At 43.0% G+C, this 26,179-nt stretch overlaps 1 protein-coding gene across 1 annotated transcript in view; it reads left to right on the top strand.

The window, feature by feature from the left end:
• Positions 1-13,442: 13,442 nt before the first annotated feature.
• ZC2HC1A (zinc finger C2HC-type containing 1A) overlaps positions 13,443-26,179 on the top strand; it is a 39,291-nt gene continuing 26,554 nt past the window's right edge. Inside the window, exon 1 of the mRNA XM_079983185.1 lies at positions 13,443-13,602. Within this exon, the coding sequence (XP_079839311.1) occupies positions 13,587-13,602 (16 nt within the window). The 5' untranslated portion in view covers positions 13,443-13,586. The remainder of the gene's footprint in view (positions 13,603-26,179) is intronic.

Below are 26,179 nucleotides of genomic sequence, written 5' to 3' on the forward strand. Positions count from 1 at the left end.
AAATAAGAATAAAGGAGACATTTGTGGCTCAGCATTAGCAGAGGTGCTCCAGAGAACGTGCTGTTATGGGTTGGCTTTGAAAGGCAATGTGCAGAGGCAACTCCCCTGGAGACTGTTTATTCGTGTCAAGGCCCATTTCCTTGTTTCATCATGAAGCTCCATGTCGACAACAGAAGGCGCTGCCTACCACAATCCACAGAAGCTTCTCCAGGGTGGTTACCGAGTCCTCAGAGGCCTTCTGAGCTTAATGAGCATTGCATTATTATTAACATGTTGGTTTTGTGAAGGCCCTCCCTTCCTGAACAAAGCTTTTCTTCATAGAATAAACACTGCAGTATACACACTGGTTGCTCTTCACACGCCTCATTTGTCGTTCTGTCCAACCGCAGCTAAGGGCCACACAACATATGGCATTAATTGCATGTAAGCTCTTAAAAGAAAAGAAGCTACCCACTGCAGGGAAGGGGGCAAGCAAACAGGAGTTTCTCTGCATTGGCTAATAAGGTGGGGGGTTGGGGGCTGGGGCTGTAGTGGGGAAGGGAAAATAGTTAACCTTCTCTTGTGCTTCCTCCTGCTTGTCCTACTCCTAGGGCAGCAATCTCAATTTTTTAAAATGTGCCTTTTAATTGCTCACATGCAGTGAAGTTCCAATCTAATCAGGCTATATCTCAGCTTTTCCCCACCTGATACCCTCCAGGTGTTTGGGGCTACAATTCACATCATCCATGGCCATTGGTCAAGCTGACTAGGGCTGATGGTCTTTGGGAATCCAACACAGCTGTAGATCACCAAGAAAGGAGAGAGCCGCTTAACTTGTTCCGATCTAGAGCTCTCCATGAGTTTTGGTATTTAAAGGTATACTGTGATCACTACAAGGAAGGACTTGTCTTTCGGAAAGGGTCCTTCCGTAATACATACAACTGTATGAATAATGAAAATATACCCTCCATTAACGAAATTTCACATTTCGCTTGATTGACTCGAAACAATTTGTATCCCATCATTCACTGCAGTGCTATAGTGCCTTTTACTTTCATGATTAATAATAGAATCACAGAATTGTTAAGGGACTTTGAGGATCATCCAATCCAACCCCTTGCAGTGCAGTAATCTCAGCGAGAGAATCGCAGGCATATTACTTTCACTTTCATTTAGTGCAATACCAAAGGTTTTCAATAATCCAAGCATACTGTATCAATAGATCAGCATGCCCCGGGTAGGACACTATATTTCACTAATCCCAACCGGTAATATAAGTGAAGAAAAGTTGAAAGGTTTGGATATGTTTATCATAGAGAAAATAAAATTAACACATGATGTAACAGCCACCTTCAAATATTTGATAAGCTGCCACATGGATGATAGTGCAAATCATCTGTTTTCTATGATTCTGCTGCTACAGAGGGCAGTAAAAAAAATCAGTGACAGAACCAGAGTAGGCAAACAAAAAAATAAGACAAAAACCTTTGGGGTACAAATATGCCTATTTCCCTTCTTTAAAAGGTTTGCAGAGTGATGTGCAAATGTGGCAAACTAAACATAAGATAGTAAAAAAAGTGAGAAAAGAAAAGAAAATTGAGAGGTTTCTCCATCCCTAGATAATCAGGCGCTGTGACACCTGAATATCGAAACTAGGGTTGGGCCAAAAATCCCCAGAAAAAAATATACCATGAATTTTCTCCCTTCTCTCACCAGACTGTTGGACAAATTCAGTGTACACACCACAAATGAAGAATAGTCAGTGAAATGTCCTCTCTCCAATGAGGTGGAGAATTGCAGCTGCAATTGCATGCCCACTTTTCATTTTCTTTGATAATATTGCAATAATGTTAAAAGAAATGATATTGACCCGTATTCTAACAACATAGTTTTATTGATTCAGTATTAAATTAGGCAAAACTTTCTCAGAAGAACACGGTTGGAAAATTCTGCTGGAGGCCATTCAATAAAATCCTCTCCCCACTTCAAATTTTGCTGTCTGCAAATAGGTGTAGAATTTAGGGACGCCATTTTTGCTCACATTATGTCAGTATGGAAGATGCAGAAAATTAGAAGCTTATTTCTCATCCATAATCCTCATTTAGGCAAGTCTAACAAAGTAGCACACACATGCCCCCTAGTGGTTACTATTCCTTTAAAAAATAATTTTTATTTCTTTGAAATCTGCTAACAAGCAATGAAAACTTGCTTTTCACCAGCATAAATACTTATGGCTGTGTATGATATTTTCTTGCAAATTTATAAAACAGTTCATGTCAATATTTGACAGAACACAAATGGCAAGTGCTTAGTTCTTTTTACCATCAAGAAAGAACACTTGGTGTGCTCTAGTAATGACTATTTCTTCTCAGGAGTGTGGCTTTTTTAGATGAAGTAACGATATAGCTGAGTAATTCTAGTTTTCAGTTTTCCTTGCTGTTGATTGCTAGAAAATATGAATAAATTGAATCTAAAATTAGGATGAGTTATCTTTTTGTATGACCTCACTAACTCTTAAGGCTACCATCCTATTCCTAAACTGGGAGTAAACCCTATAAAATTCAATAGGATTTACCTTTGAGTAGGCATGGTTAGGGGACACGGGTGGCGCTGTGGGTTAAACCACAGAGCCTAGGACTTGCCGATCAGAAAGTTGGCAGTTCGAATCCCTGCGACAGGGTGAGCTCCCGTTGTTCGGTCCCTGCTCCTGCCAACCTAGCAGTTCGAAAGCACATCAAAGTGCAAGTAGATAAATAGGTACCGCTCTGGCGGGAAAGTAAACGGCGTTTCTGTGTGCTGCTCTGGTTTTTCCAGAAGCAGCTTAGTCATGACCTAGTAGCTGTAGTAGTAGCTATACGCCGGCTCCCTCAGCCAATAAAGCGAGATGAGCGCCGCAACCCCAGAGTCGGCCACGACTGGACCTAATGGTCAGGGTTCCCTTTACCTTTACCTAAGCATGGTTAGGATTGCTCTGTAACCACAACAGGCCACCCTTATGCATACTCTCCCATGATATATATTATTGCACACATTAGTGCACTGTTTCAGTAAAGTGCAATTTACATCAACTCACATAAAAATTCAACTGAACATAATTTCTCCTCCGTCATTAGGGGAAACAAAGATAAGATTTCCTATTTTGATACTCAAAATGAAGAGCTAGTACTAGAAGACTATAATATCATGCTGCCATACATCCAGACATGTATGGCAGCCCATATCAGACGTTTTTCGTGAAAAATAGATTTGTGAGATTTTGCCAAAAAAGGCTCAACAACTTTGAAATCACCAACCAATGCTCAGGCCTCTGATCTTTCTAGTCTCCCATGCATTGCAATTTATCACCTCTTACAGCACCCCTTATGCTCTTAAAAGGTTGCTTGTCTGCTTACTCATTTAGTTAGTGAAAGCCATGCTTCCCACCAACTGGTGTTGTTTCTCCTTCCTACAGGTACAAATTTAACTTCACCTCACCATCTCTCACCACCTCACCTCATGTAAATATATCTTGTCAGACTGATGTCGACCAACCCAATGTGGTCTGTCATCTCAGGAAACCAGTCTTAAGATATCATCTGAATGGCTTACGTTCATACAATATTACAACTGACTTTGTCTGCTTACCTACTCAAATAAATGAGTAACTGACATATCCTAAGAGGAATTTTTGCTCCAAAAGGCTAAAGATCTTGAACATCTGTGTTTTTATTCGTGCTGTGCTGAAAATGTCTCCTGCATTCCCCCCCCCCCAACATTTTTTGTCAGTTAAAGGGGGGGGATGCATTTGAAAATATCAAAATTAAGACAAAAAACAGTGAAATTCTCTAATTTAGAGTGTCTACACCCCCATCGTTCTGCCCGGACACTGAGGTTCAGTGCCGAGGGTCTTCTAGCGATTCCCTCACTGCGAGAAGCCAAGTTACAGGGAACCAGGCAGAGGGCCTTCTTGGTAGTGGCACCCGCCCTGTGGAACGCCCTCCCACCAGATGTCAAAGGGAAAAACAACTACCAGACTTTTAGAAGACATCTGAAGGCAGCCCTGTTTAGGGAAGCTTTTAATGTTTAACAGACCACTGTATTTTAATACTTTGTTGGAAGCTGCCCAGCGTGGCTGGGGAAACCCAGCCAGATGGGAGGGGTATAAATAATAAATTATTATTATTATTATTATTATTATTATTATTATTATTATTATTATTATTACTATGGTAGTGGGCAGGGTTTTATTGTGCTTACCTTACCTTTTTTTGCACATAAGTTGTATATAAATCAAATCATTATTATCATTATCATAACATCAAGGTGGTCCAGGGGAGTTTGTGAGTATCCTTTCTTTCACTGTGCAATCCAGTTTCCCACAGATTGCCATTTACTCCAATTCAGCAGTAAAGAGCAGGTTTTCGCAGGGAAAGCTTCAGGGAACCAAAAAAAACTTGCTCCGACCTGACACTTTGAAGTGTGGCCCTGTGCCTAGAAATGAGGCACAAAAGGAAGTCTGGATGAGCCCCATGTCAACAGTGGTCGGCACTCTGCAGTATTCCCAGGTGCCCACACTTCAATCAAAACTCAGGGTAAGACATCATAAAGTAACTCTGACCATGTGCCTGGAAGCTGCAGAGTGCTGCAAAAATGTTTACTGGAAAGAAAACCACACACACCACCCTAACAAACCTTGGATACCTTGCAATAAAAAGTTAAGCTTGAAACTCCACATCAGTGGAGATTCTAGAGTGCCTTGAGAAGGGGGCAGACAAATGAAAGCTTCTTTTCTAAAGGAAGAAAACACTCAAGGAAGTGGAGGTCACTTTTTGGCACAGTTAAAATATACCTCTGCCAAAAGACTTGAGTTTGAGGGCGAATTGACATCTTGATCTACTTTTCACCCATATGCTAAATCTGTATCTAATCCAGGCTGCAGAGAAAGGCTAGGTAGAAGCACTGAAATCCAGTTTTCTGCGAGAAGAGGGGTTTTTTTAGTGCAGAAAATCTTTCTGTCCTGATGGTGTGTTTCTCACACATTCTCTACATTCTGAACTGGTAAATCTGAGAAACAGGTTTGCCATCCTCATCTCTGAGAACTAAGCCTCTGTCTCCGGTAACGTTATTTCTGTGTGAGTTTTGCATTCCTGTAAGGTTCTCTGGGGAACCATAGAAAGCACTCACAGCCTACCGTATTTGTTCTGCATGCTGAGTCGCTATAAAATATTTAGCGAACTTTCTGCAGGGCATCCTTCTCATCTCCAAAAATACTTTGGTGGAGATTGCAGGCCACAAAGCTAGGCACATTCTCAAACTATTGGCTTTGTAGTCATGCCGACTGATTGCTTTGTTTTCCCTTTGGGGATTAGTACGATTAGAAATACTGCAATAGCTTCCTATCTACTTGGCTGAAAGTGCATCTACAGTAATACCAATAATTTATGTAACATCACTATGCTTCCCAGAAACCCACTGTTGTGTAAAGAACTTGGGGTTGGAGGGTTGGATTCAAACAGTTCCATGGTAGGTGAGGGGGGAAAGAATGTCAGGCCCCTAAAGTAGTATACACTAGGAGGCTGTTGGTACAGGAGGTATAAAAATAGAATTCCTGGGTGCCAAGATCCAAGTTTGGGGCAAGTACTCTTTGATTAAAGAACCTGAGCTGAGATTTAAAATCACAAAATATGCAGCAAAGTTAAGTGTGGAAATATAGGCTGTTAGAGCTTTAAAATACGCCCTTCTAAGTTCCTTCCAAAGTTCCCCACTTTGCCTAGCATAGAACAAGACAACACATTTGGCAAGTTAAAAATGTATTACTTACAAACTCTCCAAAGGTCAAATTCACGTGCATTCAGAAAAAGTCGCACAAGCAGCAAAACTTTGGCTTAGTTACAGTGGTGAAAGTTCCTAAAATATTGGTATAGAGAGGCTTGTTAGAGCCATGAGTGGAAACAAAGGCTTGATTAATGCATGTTGGCTATACGAGGCTGGTTATCCCACAGATGCAACTTCTTATAACAGAATAGAGAACAATAACTAGGCTTTATTTAATAGGAAGAGGAAAAGAGAGAAGAAGGAAGAGGAAGTGAATGGGCATTTTCCCCTATACAAATGGCCAGTGCTGGGCAACCAATATGAATTAGGAACATAGCAGAGGCAAAGAGTTAACGCCTGCTTTGCTAGGGTTGCAGTCTGGATGAGGCCCCCAATGCTCGCAATTTGTTTTTGTTTTTAACCTATAGGGCAGAGATATGGAGCTAATGTATTATTTCATTTAGTGAGTCTTTGTCTTCCAGTTTTACATTTTGAGTTTAAATCAACACATGAGAAGGATAGCAGGGATAAAGCTCATACGCTGCAGAAGGTGTTGTAATGTGCTGTCAGGCTAGTCTAAGTATTGTGATGGCAAGCTAAGCAATTCAGCATGGAGACATTTTAAAACTGTCTGTGGACAGCAGTGGGTTTATTTTCCCTGCCATGCAATCTGGAAACCAGCAGAGTGAAACTGTACATTTCAAGAATACAAATGTGCTCTACTCCATGAGATGACGCAGACGTGTGACCTTGATGCTGCACAAAAGGAAATCCAAGCTTAATCTGTTTCTGTCTGTGTAATCTTCTTTGCCATGGAAATGTTAGCCTCTGTTAGCTTTGGGTGGAAAAGAAGCAATTTCCCCATGAGCTTACTTTCCAGGGACTAGGTTTTTCCCTCCACAGTCACAATAATTTTGGCTTTTTACATGAAATTTTGGCATGTAACATGAAGTTCTCAACCCCCAACTTAGTCCATGCTCCTGTATCCGCTGGACTCGGAGGAAAAGAAATTCCACTGGATAAATGGGACATTTGTCTAGATTTCTGCAGCATTCTATGGGCAGTAAAATTTGGACCATAAACCAGATAATGTGTGCAGGCTACCACCTGGCTACCCCTGGCCTAGATTACCAAAGTGTCCTCTACATTAACAGGCAAATTTTCTGCCTCTTTACTTATAGGATGTGGCCTATTCAGCTGTAAAGCAAGCAGGTGGAACTATGGAGGAGCTCAGGAAATCAGTGGCTACTGGTACCTATTCAGATAGCTCCTAGAGAAGAAATGGCTTTTTCCAATCTTTTAGCTGCCAACTAAATACTTATATAAGAGATTAGGCACCTATGCCCTCCAGATATTGTTGAACCCTTAACTCGCATTGTTAGCGGGGCTAATTTTTCAGAAATGACAGTAGCTGGAGTCCCATACACATTTCTTTAGCTCCCAAATATATGGTTTCTTCACATGAGCCTAGAGTTGGCTCATTTCTCTCAAACTTGATGGCTAACACTTAGGAGAGAACACCAATTATCTCCTAACAGGTAGTGCATTTCAGGAAACATATATAGATTTTTTTCCAGTTATTAACCAACAAAGGAATAGTTTTTGTTGTTGGCAGCCGTCTGTCTTAAGAGACAATGGAATGTGCCTCCAGGGTGAAGTCAAAATGCAGGAGAATCACAGTACCTGCTGTGGTTGCAGATACCAGGAACTCGTGTCTGTTGCCTCCTGCATTGTTTCTGCTGTGTTACTGCACCAAAGTGACCTCTCTTGGGCAGTGTGTATGAAGGTCCTGGGCTGCCCAGACCACAAGACCCACCCCCTCTTGCCCTCGCTGATGTAGTAAAAAGGAAAACAGAGCAATACATTTGGCACCAGCTTATCTGCAGGAGTTGCTGGAATCAGGCATACCAGACGCCAACTGTCTTAGGGACTTCACTCCAGATTTGTGTATGGTTTACTCCTTCGCCTTTTCTTCTCCCAAAGATGTCCTGCAAGGCAGCAGGTACAGATTTTTCCTTGGGGTTTAGTCCCGAAGCCTTTCTCTTGAATGAGTGTAGCCACAAGGCAACAGAGATTTAGGATCAGTTTTCTTTCTCCTAGAGGGGCTACTTTCCCAGGTTGATGGACCCCATCTGCTCCTCATTTCCCTCTACAGCATGTGCAGAAACTGCCTTCTTGGACCCACTATTCGTTTCATTCAGTGGCGTAGTGTGGGGAGTGCAGGGGGAGCCGGCCGCACCGGGCGCAACATAGGGGGGGGGCGCTCGCACTCGCAGCTCTCTCCCCCTACTCCGGGTGCTGACAACCCACGCTACGCCACTGGTTTCATTTGCTCAGTTCGCCAGAGCCTGCCTTTGCATGCAGGGAAATCCCTAACTGGCCTCAGGTTTGGAGACCCATCAGCTACCCTTACCTGGTTTAGCTGACCAGTTGAAGCCATTTCCTGGCGTGTGATCGCTACTGCTTGCTGACAGCTTTCAGGAGCCACAGGTGAAAGCTGAGTGCAGGTGGGGACCAAAGGTGGACAAACTACCCAAAGGAGCATGGCATGTTTCCCACTATAGGTACTACCCCTCCCTTAGCACCCCTAACACCCCAAGATAACAGCCACAAGGCAGCAGAAGGCACATTCAGGTCTCATTGATTTCAAAAGGAGATAAGCATTCTCTCTTACTCAACTCAAAAGGGAGTTCAAAAAGTTATTTGATTTGGCTGGATCCATGTATATGCTTTGCAGCAAGAATTTGTACAAAACGAAAGCTTGCAACCAAAATCATTTTTCCCCAGAGCCAGTAGGGGGAGTTCTTACACTGGATTTTAACTTTTGTAAGTACAGTACTTTAAGAGGAAAATAAAATTACTTATGGGGAAAAACACTTGATTGCATGGAACTCTCTTGTAAGCTGAAAGGAGAAGAGGAAGTAAGCAAAATACATTCCAAGCATTAAGCAGAGAGCTAGAATTGTGAGTCCTATAAACTATCTTGGTTGTTAAAATGCAGAGAGGTCCAGAAAAAGGACTGCTTTATAAAATTACCACAATGGGGAATGTCTGCATTGTAGAGAAATAGGTGTCTCTTCATCACTCATGTGAAAAAACATGTGGGAGCTATGTGCTCCATGCATTGGCCTATATGCATGGATGCCCAGTTCATGTGACTATTTCACCTCAAACAAAGTTATAGTGTGGGAGAGTGATTGCACAAATATGTGTCAAGATTACAGCATGTGAGTTGTCCAGGCATGCACATTGATTCTCCACTAGATAGGATCTTTGACTCTGTAAATGTGGGAACCACATTTAAATTTCAACATCTGAAGAAGTCCCTCCTTCCCTAGTTCTTGAGCACAATTTACCTAGAAGTTCTGCTCTACCTCCATTGAAATGAATGGAACTTGTGGAACAATTTCTTAAACCTATCAGAGTACAGTAAGCCTGCAACTTACACAGGGGCTACATTCCAGTGATCACGCCTAAAGCCAAAATTGTGCATAGACAAAACACATTGGATACAGTGGTGGGTGGGACTGCTGGAGTTTTTTCCCCTGGATACCTTCCCTCTTTCCACCACCTTAAATTTTTTAAATTGATGCTTGGTGCTCTGAGAAAATAACAGATTTGGCAAAGAAAGCTTAAAAACTTAGAACTATATGTTTTCTGGTTTCCCCCCAGAGGTATTTGCATATTTTGAAGATGGTCCAAGATCCTCTCCATCTGACCAAGCTCTTGAATTGTTGTAGACAGGTGTTGTCCAAACACCACACACAGGTGAGGCAAATGGCCACCAGTCCTTAAAAAACACTTTCCACCCTCATTTCTAGATTTGTGGAGGTGGGAGAAAATCTGGATTAAATGAAGGGTTAGTGTGGGACAAAAGTGATTTCCGGGAAACACCATGGGAACATCAGACATCTTAAGGGGAGAAAAGCAACTTACAATGCACACTCAAGGAAGGTGTGGATGAGCCATAAGAAACCTTTGCTGATCTACTGCAAATCATCCAGAGATCTACTATGCATTAGCTTAAAACCTAACCTGGTGGTGCATAAAATGTAAGAAAGAATGAGAGAAGGGTCGGAAGGAAGCGAACAGCATATAGCCTCTCTTGAGGCAGACTGTTTGTTTCTCCGTCAACAGATGATGTTTGCCAAAAGAAAACCTCTGAAGATGATCAGTCTGTCTTGGAATCTCAGCACCTGAGCAGCAGAACCACAATTGGAATTTTGTCTCAGTCCAGTGTCTATATTCTTTTGGGATCTTCTTAGCTTTAACTGTTGTGCTCTCACTTAACTGTGGGGTGCAAGAAGCAGTTTACCCTAATACAACTCCCTTATCTCGTTAGGGTGATACAACTTGATACAACTCCCTTTTTATCGCTAGGGTGTCCATGGCAGTTCTCTTATTGCCCTGTGGGTGTGATATACTGTTTCTGTAGGATGCTTAGGTTGCTGATAACTGGGGTCTGCTGACCTTCTCACACTTGCTCCATGAGATCTTGTTCCTTCTTCAATCCATTCAAACCATTCTCCATTTCTGAAATCCCACAATGCCTTAGTTTCTTCACATCTCCTTGCCCTTGCCCACCAATTTCTCCACTTAGCAAGTCAATGACCTCTTTACTGTTTGCGGCTGCCTACCATTGTGTCTCCTGTATTCTGCTTGTCAGCTTTATGGGGAACAGGTGTTGTTGTTGTTAATTAAATTTATATACTGTCCTATACCCCAAAACGCCCCAACACATTTTAAAAGGCATAGGCTGTCAATCAAATCAACCAAAGGCTTGGTTAAAGGGGAATGTTTTTGCCTGGTGCCTAAAGGTGTATAATAAAGGCATACTCTGGAGGAGTTCTGTAATCTGAGGCTGCGAGGCAATCTAAGGTACATTTACTGCAAGTTCTTCAAAAATTCTAACACTGCTTCTTGGAAGACAAATATTGAAAGTGGAACCAGATCTGTCCTGGGTTTTAAAAGCAGTGTGAAGATTCCATGGCAGGGGTGTGGAATGGTGTGTGTTTGTATACCATGCACATGTTGAGACAGAAATGTGTTGCAAGGAAATATCATTTGATCTTCCTAGGAAGAGTTGTAAGCAAAGGGCTTGGTAAAGGGCTGTAAGCTTGAATTGTGTGGGATTGTTTTCAAAAGAAGAAAACTAGGGTTGCCATATTTCAAACAGTGAAAATCCGGACAAATCAGTTGTTGAGTTGCTTAAAGTTCTGAGCTATTTTTGGCAAAATTGCCAAAAAAAGCGCGCCATTTTTGAGCTATTATGGAAATCACCCAAAATGGTACTGCCAACGCGGGTCGCCATACATCCTGATTTTCCCAGACATTTCTGATTTCTGCTAGGACACTGCTGCTTAATGCAGTATTCCGGATATATCCTACCCTAAGAAACCCAGTCTGCTAGAGCACCTTTGGATATTTTCAATGGGGGTGGGGGAAGTGTGTTATTCTAAAGCAGCAATGCAGCAGCAAGCAAAGGCTATAGCAGCCAAGTCAGCTGCTTGTGGCTGGAAAGCCAAACAGGAAGTTTGTGACTGTTGCCATGGAAACAAAGGGGCAGTCCATTCTGTACTGAGCACCGGATGTTAGCTCAGTGTGTGTGTCATATGACCTGTACTGGAAGTACATGGGTGGAGTTTATTCTTACTGCTGTTGAGTGCAGACATGTTTTCTCTGTACTGAAGTGAAAGACAGAAATAAAAGATGTAAATAGATTTCTGACTGCTTCTTTCCCCTCCCTGGGGGACACCAAAGGGGAGAGAGAAGGAACGGTGTGTTTTTCTCACAGCCTGAGAAAAATCGCCGAGACCTCGCCAGCTTATCTGCCGGGAGTAGCAGCCGGGAGGTCGCCAAGGAATATCTGCCGGTGCCTGGAAGACTGGCACATTCCTCTGACCCAGGCAGAATTCCAACATATATCCTACCCTAAGAAACCCAGTCTGCTAGAGCACCTTTGGATATTTTCAGTGGGGGTGGGGGAAGTGTACGACTGTGTGTGTGCATATTTATGTACATGGTGCTTTACCATGAAGGTGAAATCTTCCTCAAGGAGCCTATAATCTGAAACCACAAGAACAATCTAAGAGACAAAAGGAAAACCAGGTGGGAGGGAAATGGAAAGATGGATAAATGGGAAATAGTTTCAGTTACATGTATTTCAACTTAATTACTACAGAAAATGGGCATTGGGGGATAGTGGGGATGTTTCATATGCTTAATGAAAAATGAATGTAAGCTTCATGTATGAAAACACTTCATTATTCCTCTTCACAACAAACCATCTTAGATGCAGCACGCCAGCAGTGTGCACACTACATTTTTGGAGGGGAAAAACATTATTTCTCTCAACAAATTCTGGGCACTGTAATCTACCCCTCAAGGAGTTACTATTTCCAGCAACCCTTAGCAAACTACAGTGCCCAGAATGCTTTGAGGAAACTGTGTGCTTCAGATGAGCTTTGAATGTACAGTACAGTGTGTATCCAACTAGAATTAGCATTTGAAATTCTGGTTTGCCTACTGCATCAGCCTCTTTGCTTTTTTAAAGTAAAACCAAGTGTTCTTGGCCTCATCTCTGAAAGATATGCAATGCCATGACGAAGTTTATCCTACAACACTACACACAGAAAATCCTAAAACCAGTTTTTTTCTTAGAAAAAATATGTTTAGGGGTACTTTTATTTTGACTCAAGAAAATCACCATTTATAGATCAAATTGGGAAAAATAAAGACAGTAAATGGACAAAAGTACAAAGAATCACAAAATGTTTAGGAGTATGTGTACCCATGCATCCCCCCAGAAAAAAGCACTGCCTAAAACCCTGAAGACTTGTAATGATTATTTCGCTAATGAAGCAGAGTGGTGGAAAACAATTTTCAAGGCAACCACATTCAATTGTAGGAAATATTGTGGGACCACATGCCAGCAGCAGGCAGAGAGACAGATACAAAAGTGGGTGATGCGCTGAATGTGCCTTGTTACCTTGTACATTAGACTACTTTGGAACCACACAAAGCCCACACACCTCTCTCCATCAGGGAAAGCAAGAGGCATTGTCATAGCCTGTAAGCAACACCTGCTGATATTCCCTCTTCTATATTACTATTAAATATGCACAAGAACCTCCGCTTTTTTCTTGCATTTGATTTCCCCCCTGGCAAATCTCCTTTTAACAGCCATGCACCGCACTAGTTAACTCAACAGGTGCACGCCAGCAAAAAGCTGCGATTTTGATTTCTTTTCGCCACGATGCTGCTGATGTCCCTTTAGCCTGCCGGCGTGGGGGGGGGGGAACCTCACACTTTTCCTAATGCCCTCCGCCCTGTGCGAATCACCCCTTGCAAAGAGAAAGATATTCCTGCGGAACATGCCTTGCATTTCTGCTCGTCACGCTGCTGCAAAAGACATGGGGTGGGCGAAAAATACCTCTTCTTTTTCCCCCTGTTATATGTCTGCGTGAGAGAGAGAGAGAGAGAGAGAGAGACGCCTGAGGCTACCGAAAAACGTTGAGAAATAATCGTGGCGGGAGGTCGCCGCCCAAACGCCCACGGGCTGGACCGTGCTGTGAAAATCACACCCGGGCGACCTTGGAGGAAAAACCGAACGCGCCCTGGGCGTCTCCAAAGGCGGCCCATCCCATGCGCACTGCGCGCGCCGCGCCGCCCACCTCCCCACCCCTCCTTGCGCCGGGAAGCCAATGGGCGCGGGGGATGCTGGCGCCGGGGAGGCGGCCGGGTTGCTACAGCAGCGGCCACACTCGCGGCGGCGGCGGCGGCGGGGAGCTGGAGCTTGAAGGGGCGGCGGCGCCATGGAAGAGCTGGATGGTAAGGGAGGGATGCGAGGAGAAGGCCCGGGGAGGAGGCCTTCTCCGCTGAGGAAAAGGCTGCAGCCGCCGCGCCGCGCGCGCGAGAGACAGACAGGAGGGCCGAGCCTTTGTGTGTTTCTCCGGACCTGGGAAGAAGGGAGGTGCCGGAGGGCGGCAAGAAATGGTGGCCTCCTCCGGGAAGGCGGCGGGAGAAGGTCCTTCGCCGACCCCCGAGAATGGGCCGGGAAGGTGGGCGCAAGCCGCCTGCGTAAAGCGCCTCCGCCTCGCCTTTCCCCCCTTGGCCGTTTGGTGCGCTGCTGCTGCTGCTGCTGCTGCTGCTCCTCCCTTGCCCAGCCCGTCCTTTCCCTGTTTGCAGAACTCGTCGCCAAGGGGCAAGGCCAGTGCCAGATTTACGTAGAAGCTAAACAAGCTATAGTTTAGGGCCCCGGACCCGCCCAAAAAAAATTAAAGAAAAAACCTGGGTGTACATTTCCAAAATAGAAGATAAAAAAGACATAAAATAAAACCTACATACAGCAACTGTGTTTTGTGTTGTGTGTGGACCTGTTGGGTCTCCATAAATGACCATATAGCATATATTCAACACAAAAAACAGCGGCAATTTGTTGACAAAGGACAGCTGGACATGTAAAGGGTCCCATCACCTTCAGTAGCTGGTCCTGGGCAAGCTCTGCTCCTCAGACGGGGAGGAAGGCAGGGATGGGCTTGTTACTCAATGAAGCTAGCTTGACTTGAAGGGTCCAGTGGGTGGTTAGTCCCATGCAGGCCGCCTTTAGGTTCTCAGGGATTTGCTTGGCAGGCTGCTGAAGCCAATAACAACAACAACAGCCGCAACAACAGCAGTGCTCCCCCCCAAAATGTTTAAGGGTACTCTCATTTTCCTACTCAGTTTGAAACACTGCCCCTCAGTGAGGCCAAACTTAGATTCACAAAACGTTTAGGGGTGTGCGTCCCCCCAGAAAAAAAATCACTGAACAACAGTAATAATATAAAAGGGCGACAGCAGCAATGACTCTTCCTATCTAAAACTGACAAGTTTTAAGGTCCGAGCTTCTCAATGTTATCTTCCTTACTGCATAACTGTTTTTGTGAATCTTGTTTCTTTGAAGGTGGGAATGATGAGGTCTTTACATGCTTTTTTAAAAAAATCAGTGCAAGACAAGAGGGGGAGGGAAGGGTGCTTTCAGGAGCATTGGGAGGGACTGCTTGTGGCATGGAACGCATCACATGGAGGATATTGGCACAGGAAACTTGAGAGAGCCATTTTTAATGTAGGTATATACTCTAGCACCCGGTGCAAGTTTTATATTTCTGTTGCAGCAGTGGGAAATGCAAGAGGGGAAGCCGGGTGGGTGGAAAGATGATTTCAGTGCCATTTGTGCAGAAAGGCCTAAAACCTTTTAGACTGGGAATGAGTCCTTTGCTGGCTTAACATATCTCCCCCGTGGTGAAGTAGTGTTTGGCTGAGTTCTCTTGGCATGCCCATGTTTTCTCATTCCTGAGCAATGACCTTGTATGGCTAGTTTTGGCTGTGCAAGCTGAGCATTCATTGCTTTCCTAAGCCTTTAATATATCGTTTGTTTTAAAATGTTACATGTATAGTAGTTCCCTCTACTTAGCTACTCAGCATTCTTGTCACATTTAGCCAACAATATACTCATTTATTTTTGCTGTAGACAGCTGACATGCTGAGGCTGATGACAGCATTATTTTGGGCGGTTTGTCATCTGTGTTATTTATTTATTTCACAATTCTAACAATTGCACTGAAGAAATGTTTCTCCGACATTTATAATATTTCACACTTTCATGCACTGTGGAAGAGGAGGTGATGTTTTACTAACAAAAACATTCAGATAACTAGAACTAAACAATCTGACGTCAGTAAAGAATTGAAAATGGTAGCCCTTTAGGACAATTTCCCACTTGGACTGCACTCCTCTGCTTAAATCCCATTAAAACTGATGCTCACTGAAGATTCTAGTTACAGTGGTACCTCGGGTTACATACGCTTCAGGTTACAGACTTCGCTAACCCAGAAATAGTGCTTCAGGTTAAGAACTTTGCTTCAGGATGAGAACAGAAATCGTGCTCCGGCGGTGCAGCTGCAGCAGCGGGAGGCCCCATTAGCTAAAGTGGTGCTTCAGGTTAAGAACAGTTTCAGGTTAAGAACGGACCTCCAGAACGAATTAAGTACTTAACCCTAGGTACCACTGTATTGTCTTGAAGCTACTTGCAGGAGCACTTCTGCATCTTAATGTCTGAAAACATGAGAAGAGGATTTTTGTATATGCCTACTTGTTAAAGACAAGATGTTCCAGAATTTTTGGCTTAATCGGGTCTTCATTTGACATTTAGGGTGTGTACACTGCTGCATGCAGGTTCTGCTTGCAAACATCCCATAGACATAGATGGGAAGACAGAGTGCTGGGCTATATGGGTCTTTGGCCTGAACCAGCAGGTGATTCTTTTGTTCTTACAATTAAAAAACCAATATTCGTAGTAAGAATAGCTGCATGGGAGCAAGAACAAGAGAAGTAATTGAGGTAATCTGTGGTTCCTAGTTGAGAACCAACAAACCAGCCCTAGCAATAAAACATTAAGGGAGCCATCCTACTGCCAGATTCACCAAGGTGAGCAGGTTAGGATCTAGTGCCTTATCTCCCTCATCCTTGGCTCAGCCAAAGTAAGTCCTGAAAAAGAGATGCGGGTGGGGCATGGCAAAGACAGGACCAGAGGGGTGGGGTCTGAATCCTAAACTCTCTCAGCTTGGTCATGTGACCTTGTAACCTGGCATAAATTAAGCTGGCAAAAAAGTACAGTGGTACCTCAGGTTACATACGCCTCAGGTTACATACGCTTCAGGTTACAGACTCTGCTAACCCAGAAATATTACCTCAGGTTAAGAAATTTGCTTCAGGATGAGAACAGAAATTGTGTAGCAGCGGCGCAGCAGCAGCAGGAGGCGCCATTAGCTAAAGTAGTGCTTCAGGTTAAGAACAGTTTCAGGTTAAGAGCAGACCTCCAGAACGAATTAAGTTCTTAACCCGAGGTACCACTGTATAGTGTAACTCAAACACTATTTTAAAGACTTCTTTTCCCTCGGCCAGCAGCAACCCTGCGACTGAACAGAGTTTGGATCTGGTGTAACTTTACACAAGCTTAATTTACACTGGCTTCTCGTGTAGAGGATTGCTACCTAAGCCCAACACAACAGTACTAAAAGCTAATCAGATTACCATAGTTAAAACAGTTTAGATGTACAACTAAGGCAATAGCTGCAGACCTAACATGATAAAATCAAATAACTTAAGCCATGCAAATCACAGCACATTTTGTAGTAGCATAACTAATAGTCTCCTACATTACCTACTTTCACTAGTGGCCTCTATTGAGATTTAGGGGTGGTGAAAGGGGGCAAAAGAGTGGCACAGCCTCTTCAGGGGCATTGAAACCATGGCCTCTCTAGTGGGGGATAGTTTTCTCTTTCATGTGAAAGAATGAAGTACTGCTATTATTAGAAATTTTAGTTGTTTCACATATTCTTGGCATATGTGTACATACACTTCAGAAAGGGAAATGTTTTGGCATTTTCAAAAAAAAAACCCCTACATCTTTTCAGGGCTGTCGCTCAGCTAAAAAAAAATTGTAGGTTAATTGTGAGTTTTCATCCTTTCAATTCTACTGAAATATAAAATTCAATAAAGCAATGATTCCAAATAAAAATACTTCCTTCCTTCTTTTTGTTTATTAAATTTGTCAGTTCTTTTATAGTGCTCAGGAAACCCAAAGGCACTTACAACTAAGCAGACAGACAATAAACATCACGTAGATGCATTAAAACCAAGAGGAAAATAAATACATTAAAAAAACATCCTATCCACTTTGAAAATGCCACAAATAATTAAAAGCCAAAGGCCTGGTTATAGAGTGAAGTTTTTGCCTAGTGCCTAAAGGTAAATAATGATGGTGCCGTGTGAGTTTTCCAGGGGAGAATATTCTACAAATGGGGAGCAACCCTCTTCACCTCTCGTAGAGGGGGCACACAAAGGAGGGCCTCAGATGATGATCACGGTCTGGGTTGATTCATATGGGGAGAGGCGGCCCTTCAGGTATTATACCCCTGAGCCTTTTAAGTCTTTATATGTAAAAACCAGAACTTTGAATTGGGCCCACAAACTAATTGGCAGCCAGTGCAAGTCAGACTCAGATTGATGTTATGTGTTCAGGAAACCTCCCATCCATCCTATCTATGCCTCAGTCTAACCTGGATTGAGCTTCAGTTTATTGGCTCTCCGATCCATAACTGAGGCAAGAACGATCCAGCAGATCTGCTGCTACACCTGCAGATGTAAAGGAGAAGTGTGCCATCAGCATAATGCTGACAAAGTACTCCAAAACTCAGTGGTTTCATGTATCACCCTCTAGAAACGACCATCCAAGTATGACTGGAACCACTGCAAAGCAGTGCCGCCCCCTCCTAACTCAGACAGCCACTCCAGAAGGTTAAGGTCATGGTTGAGGTCAAGGAGCATTAACAGGGGCACAATTCCCCTGTCCTCCAACAGAGGTCATACAGGGTGACCAAAGCAGTTTCTGGGTCAAAACCAGGCCTAAACCCCAATGGAAATGGATCTAGAAAATCAGTTTCCTCCCAAGAGTGCCTGGATCCGCTCTGTCATCTGGTCTTGGCTTTTAGGTGATGTATGCATCTTTTGCAGCAACACTACCTTAACAAGAGACCTTTCCTCCAGCATAAGAGAGAGAGAGAAGCCTGATTATATTCGATGATTCCTGCCCCCATGGCTAAGATGTATGTATTATGTGTATATGTATAAATCAGGGGAGTCGTCTTAATGAGTCAAAATACTCATGATTTAATGAAACACTGCATTCCTATCTCTTTAAGAACATTAATGTAAAACTTCAGTTTATTGCTGCCACAACCACATTGCTCAAGTTTAGCTAAGGGTGTCCCCTGACAGGGAGGCCATAAATAGTCCTTTGCTTCACATTGTCGATAAGCACATTTTTGTAGCAATATACTTTTAGTGTTTCTGTAATGGGTTGTTGCAGAAAACTGAGGATTGAAGTGTGCAGCTACAGTAAAGGGTTGCAGAGTGTCTGCATTTAGAAAGTCCAACATTCATTATCCAGGTAGGGGTGGGAATGTTTCCTCTTTGAAACCCCAAATAGTTGCTGCTAGTCAGTGCAAAGTTCTGAGCTATATGGTCCAATGACCTGATTGAAGATAAGCCAGCTATGTTTATGTTCCTAGTAGCTGTTGCAATAAAGTAAGTTATTGCAAGATTTACATGGAGCTGTATTGGAGAGGTGGCTGTACTGATGTTAGCATTGTGGCTTCATTACAGGCTCCCAGAACGCTTTGTTGTACTGATGTAAAGTGATGTGTTCACACTCCATTATTATCCTGGCCTACCCTACTAGTCAGTTTTAAATACAGACCACACGCCATTATTATACAGAAAAGTGTCAGCAGCATGACTAACCGCCATACAGCTACTCAATGCATTTAAACACAGGTTAAGAGAAGGGCATGAGAAAGGACAGGGGCAACACTTGGAAAGTAAAGCCACATGGTTCTGTCACACCAGAGCATTGCCTGCTACCCAGCAGTACAGTGGTACCTCGGGTTAAGTACTTAATTCGTTCCGGAGGTCCGTTCTTAACCTGAAACTGTTCTTAACCTGAAGCACCACTTTAGCTAATGGGGCCTCCTGCTGCTGCCGCACCACCGCTGCACGATTTCTGTTCTCATCCTGAAGCAAATTTCTTAACCCAAGGTACTATTTCTGGGTTAGCAGAGTCTGTAACCTGAAGTGTACATAACCTGAAGCGTATGTAACCCGAGGTACCACTGTAGTAGTAATAACACTACCCTGGCAGTAGATAATAAGACATCTAGCAGCAAATTCAACAAGTAATAGTTGGCAGTAGCAAGCTACAAGGGGCATCATACAGGAGTTGTATCTTGGCAATCTTCTAGGAGTACAGCTCAGTATTCTACAATGAGTTTCTCAGAGGCTTCTCACAGCTTCTCACAGATGCCCACCTTTTCTCTTTCTTGACTTGGTTGCTTATACTCATGATGATCTGTGCTGCAGTGATGCACTCTTAGGGGTTGAGCTTCTTTGCCAGAGTTATGCTGCTTAAAAAAATATTCAGACAACTAAAACACTCAAACCACACATGTGCTGGCTATTCAGCCAAAATGTGATAGGAAAGACTGGGACATGAGAAAAGGAGACCTGGTAACACTGGACAAAATGGGATGGCGTGGACAGGAAGCAGGCGGCCCAGTAAGTGCTTTAAAAGACAAAGTACTTAATCTGTAGTGATGGATATAATTTTTCTGGCTAGTCTAGCGTTGACTGCTCTGACTGATGGAGCATGGATCTTCTGCTTCATATTGTGCCCTAGAAAATTATTCACCAGTAGCTAATGTTAGAGAAGGGATTCTGCTATTCCTCATTCTTTCAGCCTTTATTGACCATTGTCTGCGAATCTAGGATTAGAGAACAGTCTTAAGTACTTTTCCTTAAAAAATTGATGCTGAAGTTTTCTGGGAATGAAATTATAATAGTCTATTTATGGAATGTGTCAAATTTCTTAGTTTTAAAAAAACTTGTGGGACTTGCCAGCTGGATAACACTTAGGTTGCAAACTCAAGCAGGGCCTCTTGATAACTAGAAATACGACTAATCTTAAAAAGATGGTAGCACAACAGAAGAAAATTTAATCCTGTTGAAGAAATGCAGGTAATTGGACTAGTGCTTTCTGCAGTAATCTGTTAAGCAGTTTTGCCATAGATCATTACTGTTTTAATGATTTATCTCATTTTATTTTTCTCCTTAGAGACTTGCTACTCTGTAGGGTATTCATGCATGTTGAAATATAAAGCTTATCTTAATATGAGGTTTGGTATTGATTGATTTGATATTGATATTGATTCTTGGTATTGATTGTATGAAGAGCTTATTAGGCATATTGCTTCAAACTTGTTTTTTTTTTAAAAAGCCAGTTCTTTAATATATGTCTATGTAGAATGGACTAATTAACCATGGGGAATTAAACACTGGGTGGTAAGGTCTTTGTAATGGATGTATGGGGGTTGCTCGTGCGTAAGTTGCCACCACTCCTGGCTAGGTAGCCTGGTTAAACCTTTCCTGACTGGACAGCCCTTCACTTTGTGGCTGTTCAGTCGCTAGCAGAATCCGTCAGTGGGCGTTTCTTAAACTTCTTCCAGCACAGAAGCTCTTTGACGCCAAGTCTACGCCTACTTTCCCTGCGCGGAAGTCTTCTGCGGAGGGTGGGTGTGGGCAGAGGAGGACCTGTGCTCTCCCCGCTGGTCTCCAGCGAAGAGTCCTGGAGAACCCTCTCCGATTCCCCCAACCGCCCCCATTTATCCCTGGTGTTACGCTGATTTCCTTCCCCAGCCGATGAGTTCCCTCTCTCCCTGCTTGGCCCTTCTCCGGCATCGCTTGGGAGCCCTGCCTCCACTTCTGGCTCCGATGTCAGTTCCCTGACAGTCTTCTACAGTCATACCTAATGTTATGGATGCTTCAGGTTACGTATTTTCAGGCTGCGGACCATGGGAAACGCAGAAGTACCGGAACAGGTTCCTTCCGGGTTTCGCCGCATGCGCAGAAGTGCTAAATCGTGCTATGTGCCATTCTGGGAGTGGTAATCCAAGAGCAGATGGAGGGTATCATGTGGTCCAGACTAGATGTCTCCACTTGATGCAACCAGGTGCAAAGAACAGGGCTTCTTCAATGGTTCCTCTTCATCCTGGAGAAGAGTGACTAGTGGGGTGCCACAGGGTTCTATCTTGGGCCCGGTCTTATTCAACATCTTTATCAACGACTTGGATGATGGACTCAAGGGCATCCTGATCAAATTTGCAGATGACACCAAACTGGGAGGGGTGGCTAACACCCCAGAGGACAGGATCACACTTCAAAACGACCTTGACAGATTAGAGAACTGGGCCAAAACAAACAAGATGAATTTTAACAGGGAGAAATGTAAAGTATTGCACTTGGGCAAAAAAAAAATGAGAGGTACAAATACAAGATGGGTGACACCTGGCTTGAGAGCAGTACATGTGAAAAGGATCTAGGAGTCTTGGTTGACCATAAACTTGACATGAGCCAACAGTGTGACGTGGCAGCTAAAAAAGCCAATGCAATTCTGGGCTGCATCAATAGGAGTATAGCATCTAGATCAAGGGAAGTAATAGTGCCACTGTATTCTGCTCTGGTCAGACCTCACCTGGAGTACAGTGTCCAGTTCTGGGCACTACAGTTCAAGAAGGACACTGACAAACTGGAACGTGTCCAGAGGAGGGCAACCAAAATGGTCAAAGGCCTGGAAACGATGCCTTATGGGACTTCCGGGTTAGCGCGATCGGCTAATGGCGGATTCCCTCCGAGCTCCGGAGGGAATCGGCTCTGCTGAAGACGGGTCTTACCGCGCCGGCGACGTGGGGACCCTTAGAAACCGCAGGTGCGGAAGCCTGCGGACTTGGTGACTCGGCGGGCACCTTCCCCGACCCACGAAGAGCCTTTTTAAAGGCTACGGAGAGGGTACGGGGAGCGGCGTGGTGCTGTGAGTAGACCGCTACTTCAGTGGAGCGAAGCCGCGAGCCATGGCCGGAGAGCGCTGACTTTTTTCCCAAGATTCGGACTGGAAAACAAACAACCCGTGAGTAGAATGGAATCTGGACTCTAAAATTTATATCTTTGAATTCGGTACAACCGGGGGATGTGCTAAAGGGAAGTCCGCACCCCCCCTACCTACAAACGATCTAAAGCAAGGATCGGAGAATTAAGGTGGAGAGTATTGCTTTTGGTGTCAGATAAAAGATATTTCCATGAATTTGACAGAAGAAGTCTTTGTGCTGGAGAGAAAGTGAGGAATTTTGGAAGTTTTTGTGTAACCCCCCCCCCCCGAACCCGGGAGCGTCCTGTGCGTGAGCCGGAGGAAAAAGAGCAAGGAGCTGTCAAAGGAGCTGTCAAACGGGCGGTGAAAGTTAAGAACTTTGTTACTTAATAACTCTCTGAACTAAAAGTGTTGTATTTGAATTGAGGTGGTTGGAAACAACGTAGCTATAAATAACAAAGTAACGGACTGTTGGAAAAGGACTATTAAGCAATTGGAATCCCCCTAGGGGGAACTAGAGACATTACAATGGCTGCAGAGGGAAAATTACTGGCAGAGTTAGAAAAAATGTTTTTTCTTGTGGGAATCCTGCAAGAGCAGAGTACGGCTATGAACAAAGAACTTATGACCTTGAATCCTAAAACAAACAACTCTGCTGAATGTGTAAAGGAAGGGACTGATAAGAAATCTGCAGCTGAACCAGAAGAGACATTTTTGGAACTGGTGGAAAGGAAAGAAGGAGTGGAAAAAGTACAGGAAAATACCAATCAGGAGTCTATATTGTCAGGAAATAAAGAAGAAGATCTTTGGATTACAAATCTGCGAAAGATGAGAAAGATGAAGGAGGAAGTCCCTGGAATGCTGGAATTTAAAAGAGTAAAGAAATATGATTGGGACTTCCTCTTTGAATATGGGAGATCAGCTGACCTTTTGCAGCAACTGCTTTTAAGTATCTTGGATGGAAGAAAATTTGATGTGACTGTGACAGAACTCCTTCGAGACCTGAGGTCCAACAAGAAGGATTACCAACAAAATCGGCAGAGAGAGACGGACAGATTTGAAGGCCTCGGATGTGAGGAATCCGGGCTAGGAACTGTGGACATTTGCTTGGGAAGGGATGGAAACCGGGGTAGGGAGGGAGGGGAGAACAGAATCTCAAAATTTTTATGATTTTTGTATTTGGCTATTAGGACATTTAATTAATTAATATATAAAGGGAGAAATTCGTGGAAGGGAAATTAGGTCGACCTTAGAAAAAGGATTTAATGTTTATAAGAGAATTGGATAAGTTAAATGTGGATAAGTAAAAAGAGCTAAGTTTAAAAATAATAATAATATGTTAAAGAGGAGAGACAAGAACTTGTTGAATTAATTATTGGAATTGGGATGTATGAAGAGGGGGTGGGGGAAGTCAGGGAAAGGGGGTAAAGAAAGTAAGAGTATGAAATTATACATGTTTTGTTTTTGTTTTTGTTTTGTGTGTGTGTATAAAATGTGAAAACCTAATAAAAATTTTATTAAAAAAATATGGAAACGATGCCTTATGAGGAACGGCTAAGAGACCTGGGCATATTTAGCCTGGAGAAGAGGAGGTTAAGGGGTGATATGATAGCCATGTTCAAATATATAAAAGGATGTCACATAGAGGAGGGAGAAAGGTTGTTTTCTGCTGCTCCAGAGAAGCGGACATGGAGCAATGGATCCAAACTACAAGAAAGAAGATTCCACCTAAATATTAGGAAGAACTTCCTGACAGTAAGAGCTGTTCGACAGTGGAATTTGCTGCCAATGAGTGTGGTGGAGTCTCCTTCTTTGGAGGTCTTTAAGCAGAGGCTTGACAACCATATGTCAGGAGTGCTCTGATGGTGTTTCCTGCTTGGCAGGGGGTTGGACTCGATGGCCCTTGTGGTCTCTTCCAACTCTATGATTCTATGATTCTATGATTCCATGTGTTTTTTATCTATTCGGCTGTATTTGTGTTCTATTTAATTATAAATAAAACCTCCAAGCTCTATTTTTAATAATTCTGTAAAAGAAGAAATTGCAGTAAGTACAAATTGTTATTCAGGGGCAATAGAAAATGCATCTCTTTGCTCCAGTGTTCAAAACTCTAATTGTTCTAGGCGCATTTTGCGACTGCGAATTTCATTAGCGCGAGCAGTTTCTGAGCTCTGGGCACAGTGCTGCGCCTAAGATTTCAGATTAAAACTGTGAAATGGAAGGAAAGGAGGACCTTTTTTCTGCCTCCCAGCTACTCTCTGAAGACTGGAGAAGACGCCCTCTTGATAATATTAGGGGGTTGGGCAGGGGAAGGACAAGAATATGTAAAAAATGAAAATAATATTTTAGCTGCAGTTCATTCATTTTCAGCTTTGTATTGATATTAAAAAAGCACGCCTAGACATCCAATTGTTGCGCCCATAACCTAGGTTTAAGGTGCCATTTAGCTCCTAGCTTTCATATCTCATTTTTTAACACTGGTTTCCTCAATTGTGAAAGTTAAATAAAGATACATTCTGCATAATTATGAAAGTTACAATACCACTGTACTTCTTTTTTCGGTCTGGTTTTCCTTGCTATCTAGGTCACTACTGTACTTGTTATATGTCACAGTCGTTTAAGGATGCTATGGAATTGGCCTGGTTTTTTTAAAGTGACCATCTATTCAAAGCTTTCTCAGTTTCTGACCTTCAACTTTGCCTTCTAGTACATTACATCTCCAGTCTTTATTTATTTAAGATATTTTTACCTTGTCTTTTGAACTTATTTAGCATACAACAACTACATTCAGAGCAAACTATAGCAGGGAACACAGGACCACTAACCAGCATTTTTCTGAAGTGTTGAATTGGAGTCCAGTCCATATACTGTATTGTAATTGATATGCATGCTTGACATATACATGAATACAGTGCTTCCCCCCCCCCAAAAAAAAATGTTTAGGGGAACTCTCATTCCATCTGAGACTCAGGAAACACCATAACAGGAAATGAGGCCGCCATTGGGGTTAGCAGCAGAACTGACGACTCTCTGTGCTAGAGAAGATACGTAAATTTTAATTTTTTTAGTTTCTTCTCCCATTAGATTCACAAAATGTTTAGGGGTATGCGTACCCCTGCATTCTCCTCCCCCCCCTGAAAAAAATCACTGCAGGAATATATCTGAAAGGTATGTAAGGATGATAAATAAAGATGCAGGATTGAATGGCAATAGAATATTTATCATTATGCATTCAAAACATTTTCCTTCATTATATACACAAAGGAAAGATGAGTTCTGATTAATTATCTTTTGGATTACTGATAGCTGAGTCAGGAAGTTTCAGCAGCATATTTATTGAAAAACACTTCTGAGGTCAGTACGAGGAAGCCATCTTCCAAGTACTGATCTTTGTGTCATTCTTTGTATAATCTTTTCCAGGACTTCTTTGAGAGGTGAATTGCTTCATGTTCCAAAGACAAATATCAGAAAATGCCTTGAAGCTTGCATGCATAATTAAATACCACTGATAGTTAGGGAATAGGGCCAGTGATATCTTTTCTTTCATTGATCTGGTATAGACTCACAAGAGCACGCAGTAGCAAGATTGCTGCCATTGATCTGCTACCCATGATAATCGGTTGAGCTGTTTGTAGACACACTGTTACTGTTACACTGCTTCTGCAAGGCTAGGTGTTCTTCCATACCCGATACATCAGTCTTGTGTGTAGTTATTATCATTTTGTGTAAGTGATGGCACTTGAATAAATGTATCAGAATTATAATATAGGAAGTTATATGATGATGATAAGTGGTGCTTTGCTATGTGAAGCAAAGGTGGATTAACAGCACTGGTGGTCCGCTGCTGTATGCAGATTGAATGTGAAGTCAAATTTCTTTGCTATTATATCTGAT

This window comes from Podarcis cretensis (genome assembly GCF_951804945.1).
Source record: "Podarcis cretensis genome assembly, chromosome: 7".
NCBI classification, from domain to species: Eukaryota; Metazoa; Chordata; class Lepidosauria; order Squamata; family Lacertidae; genus Podarcis; species Podarcis cretensis.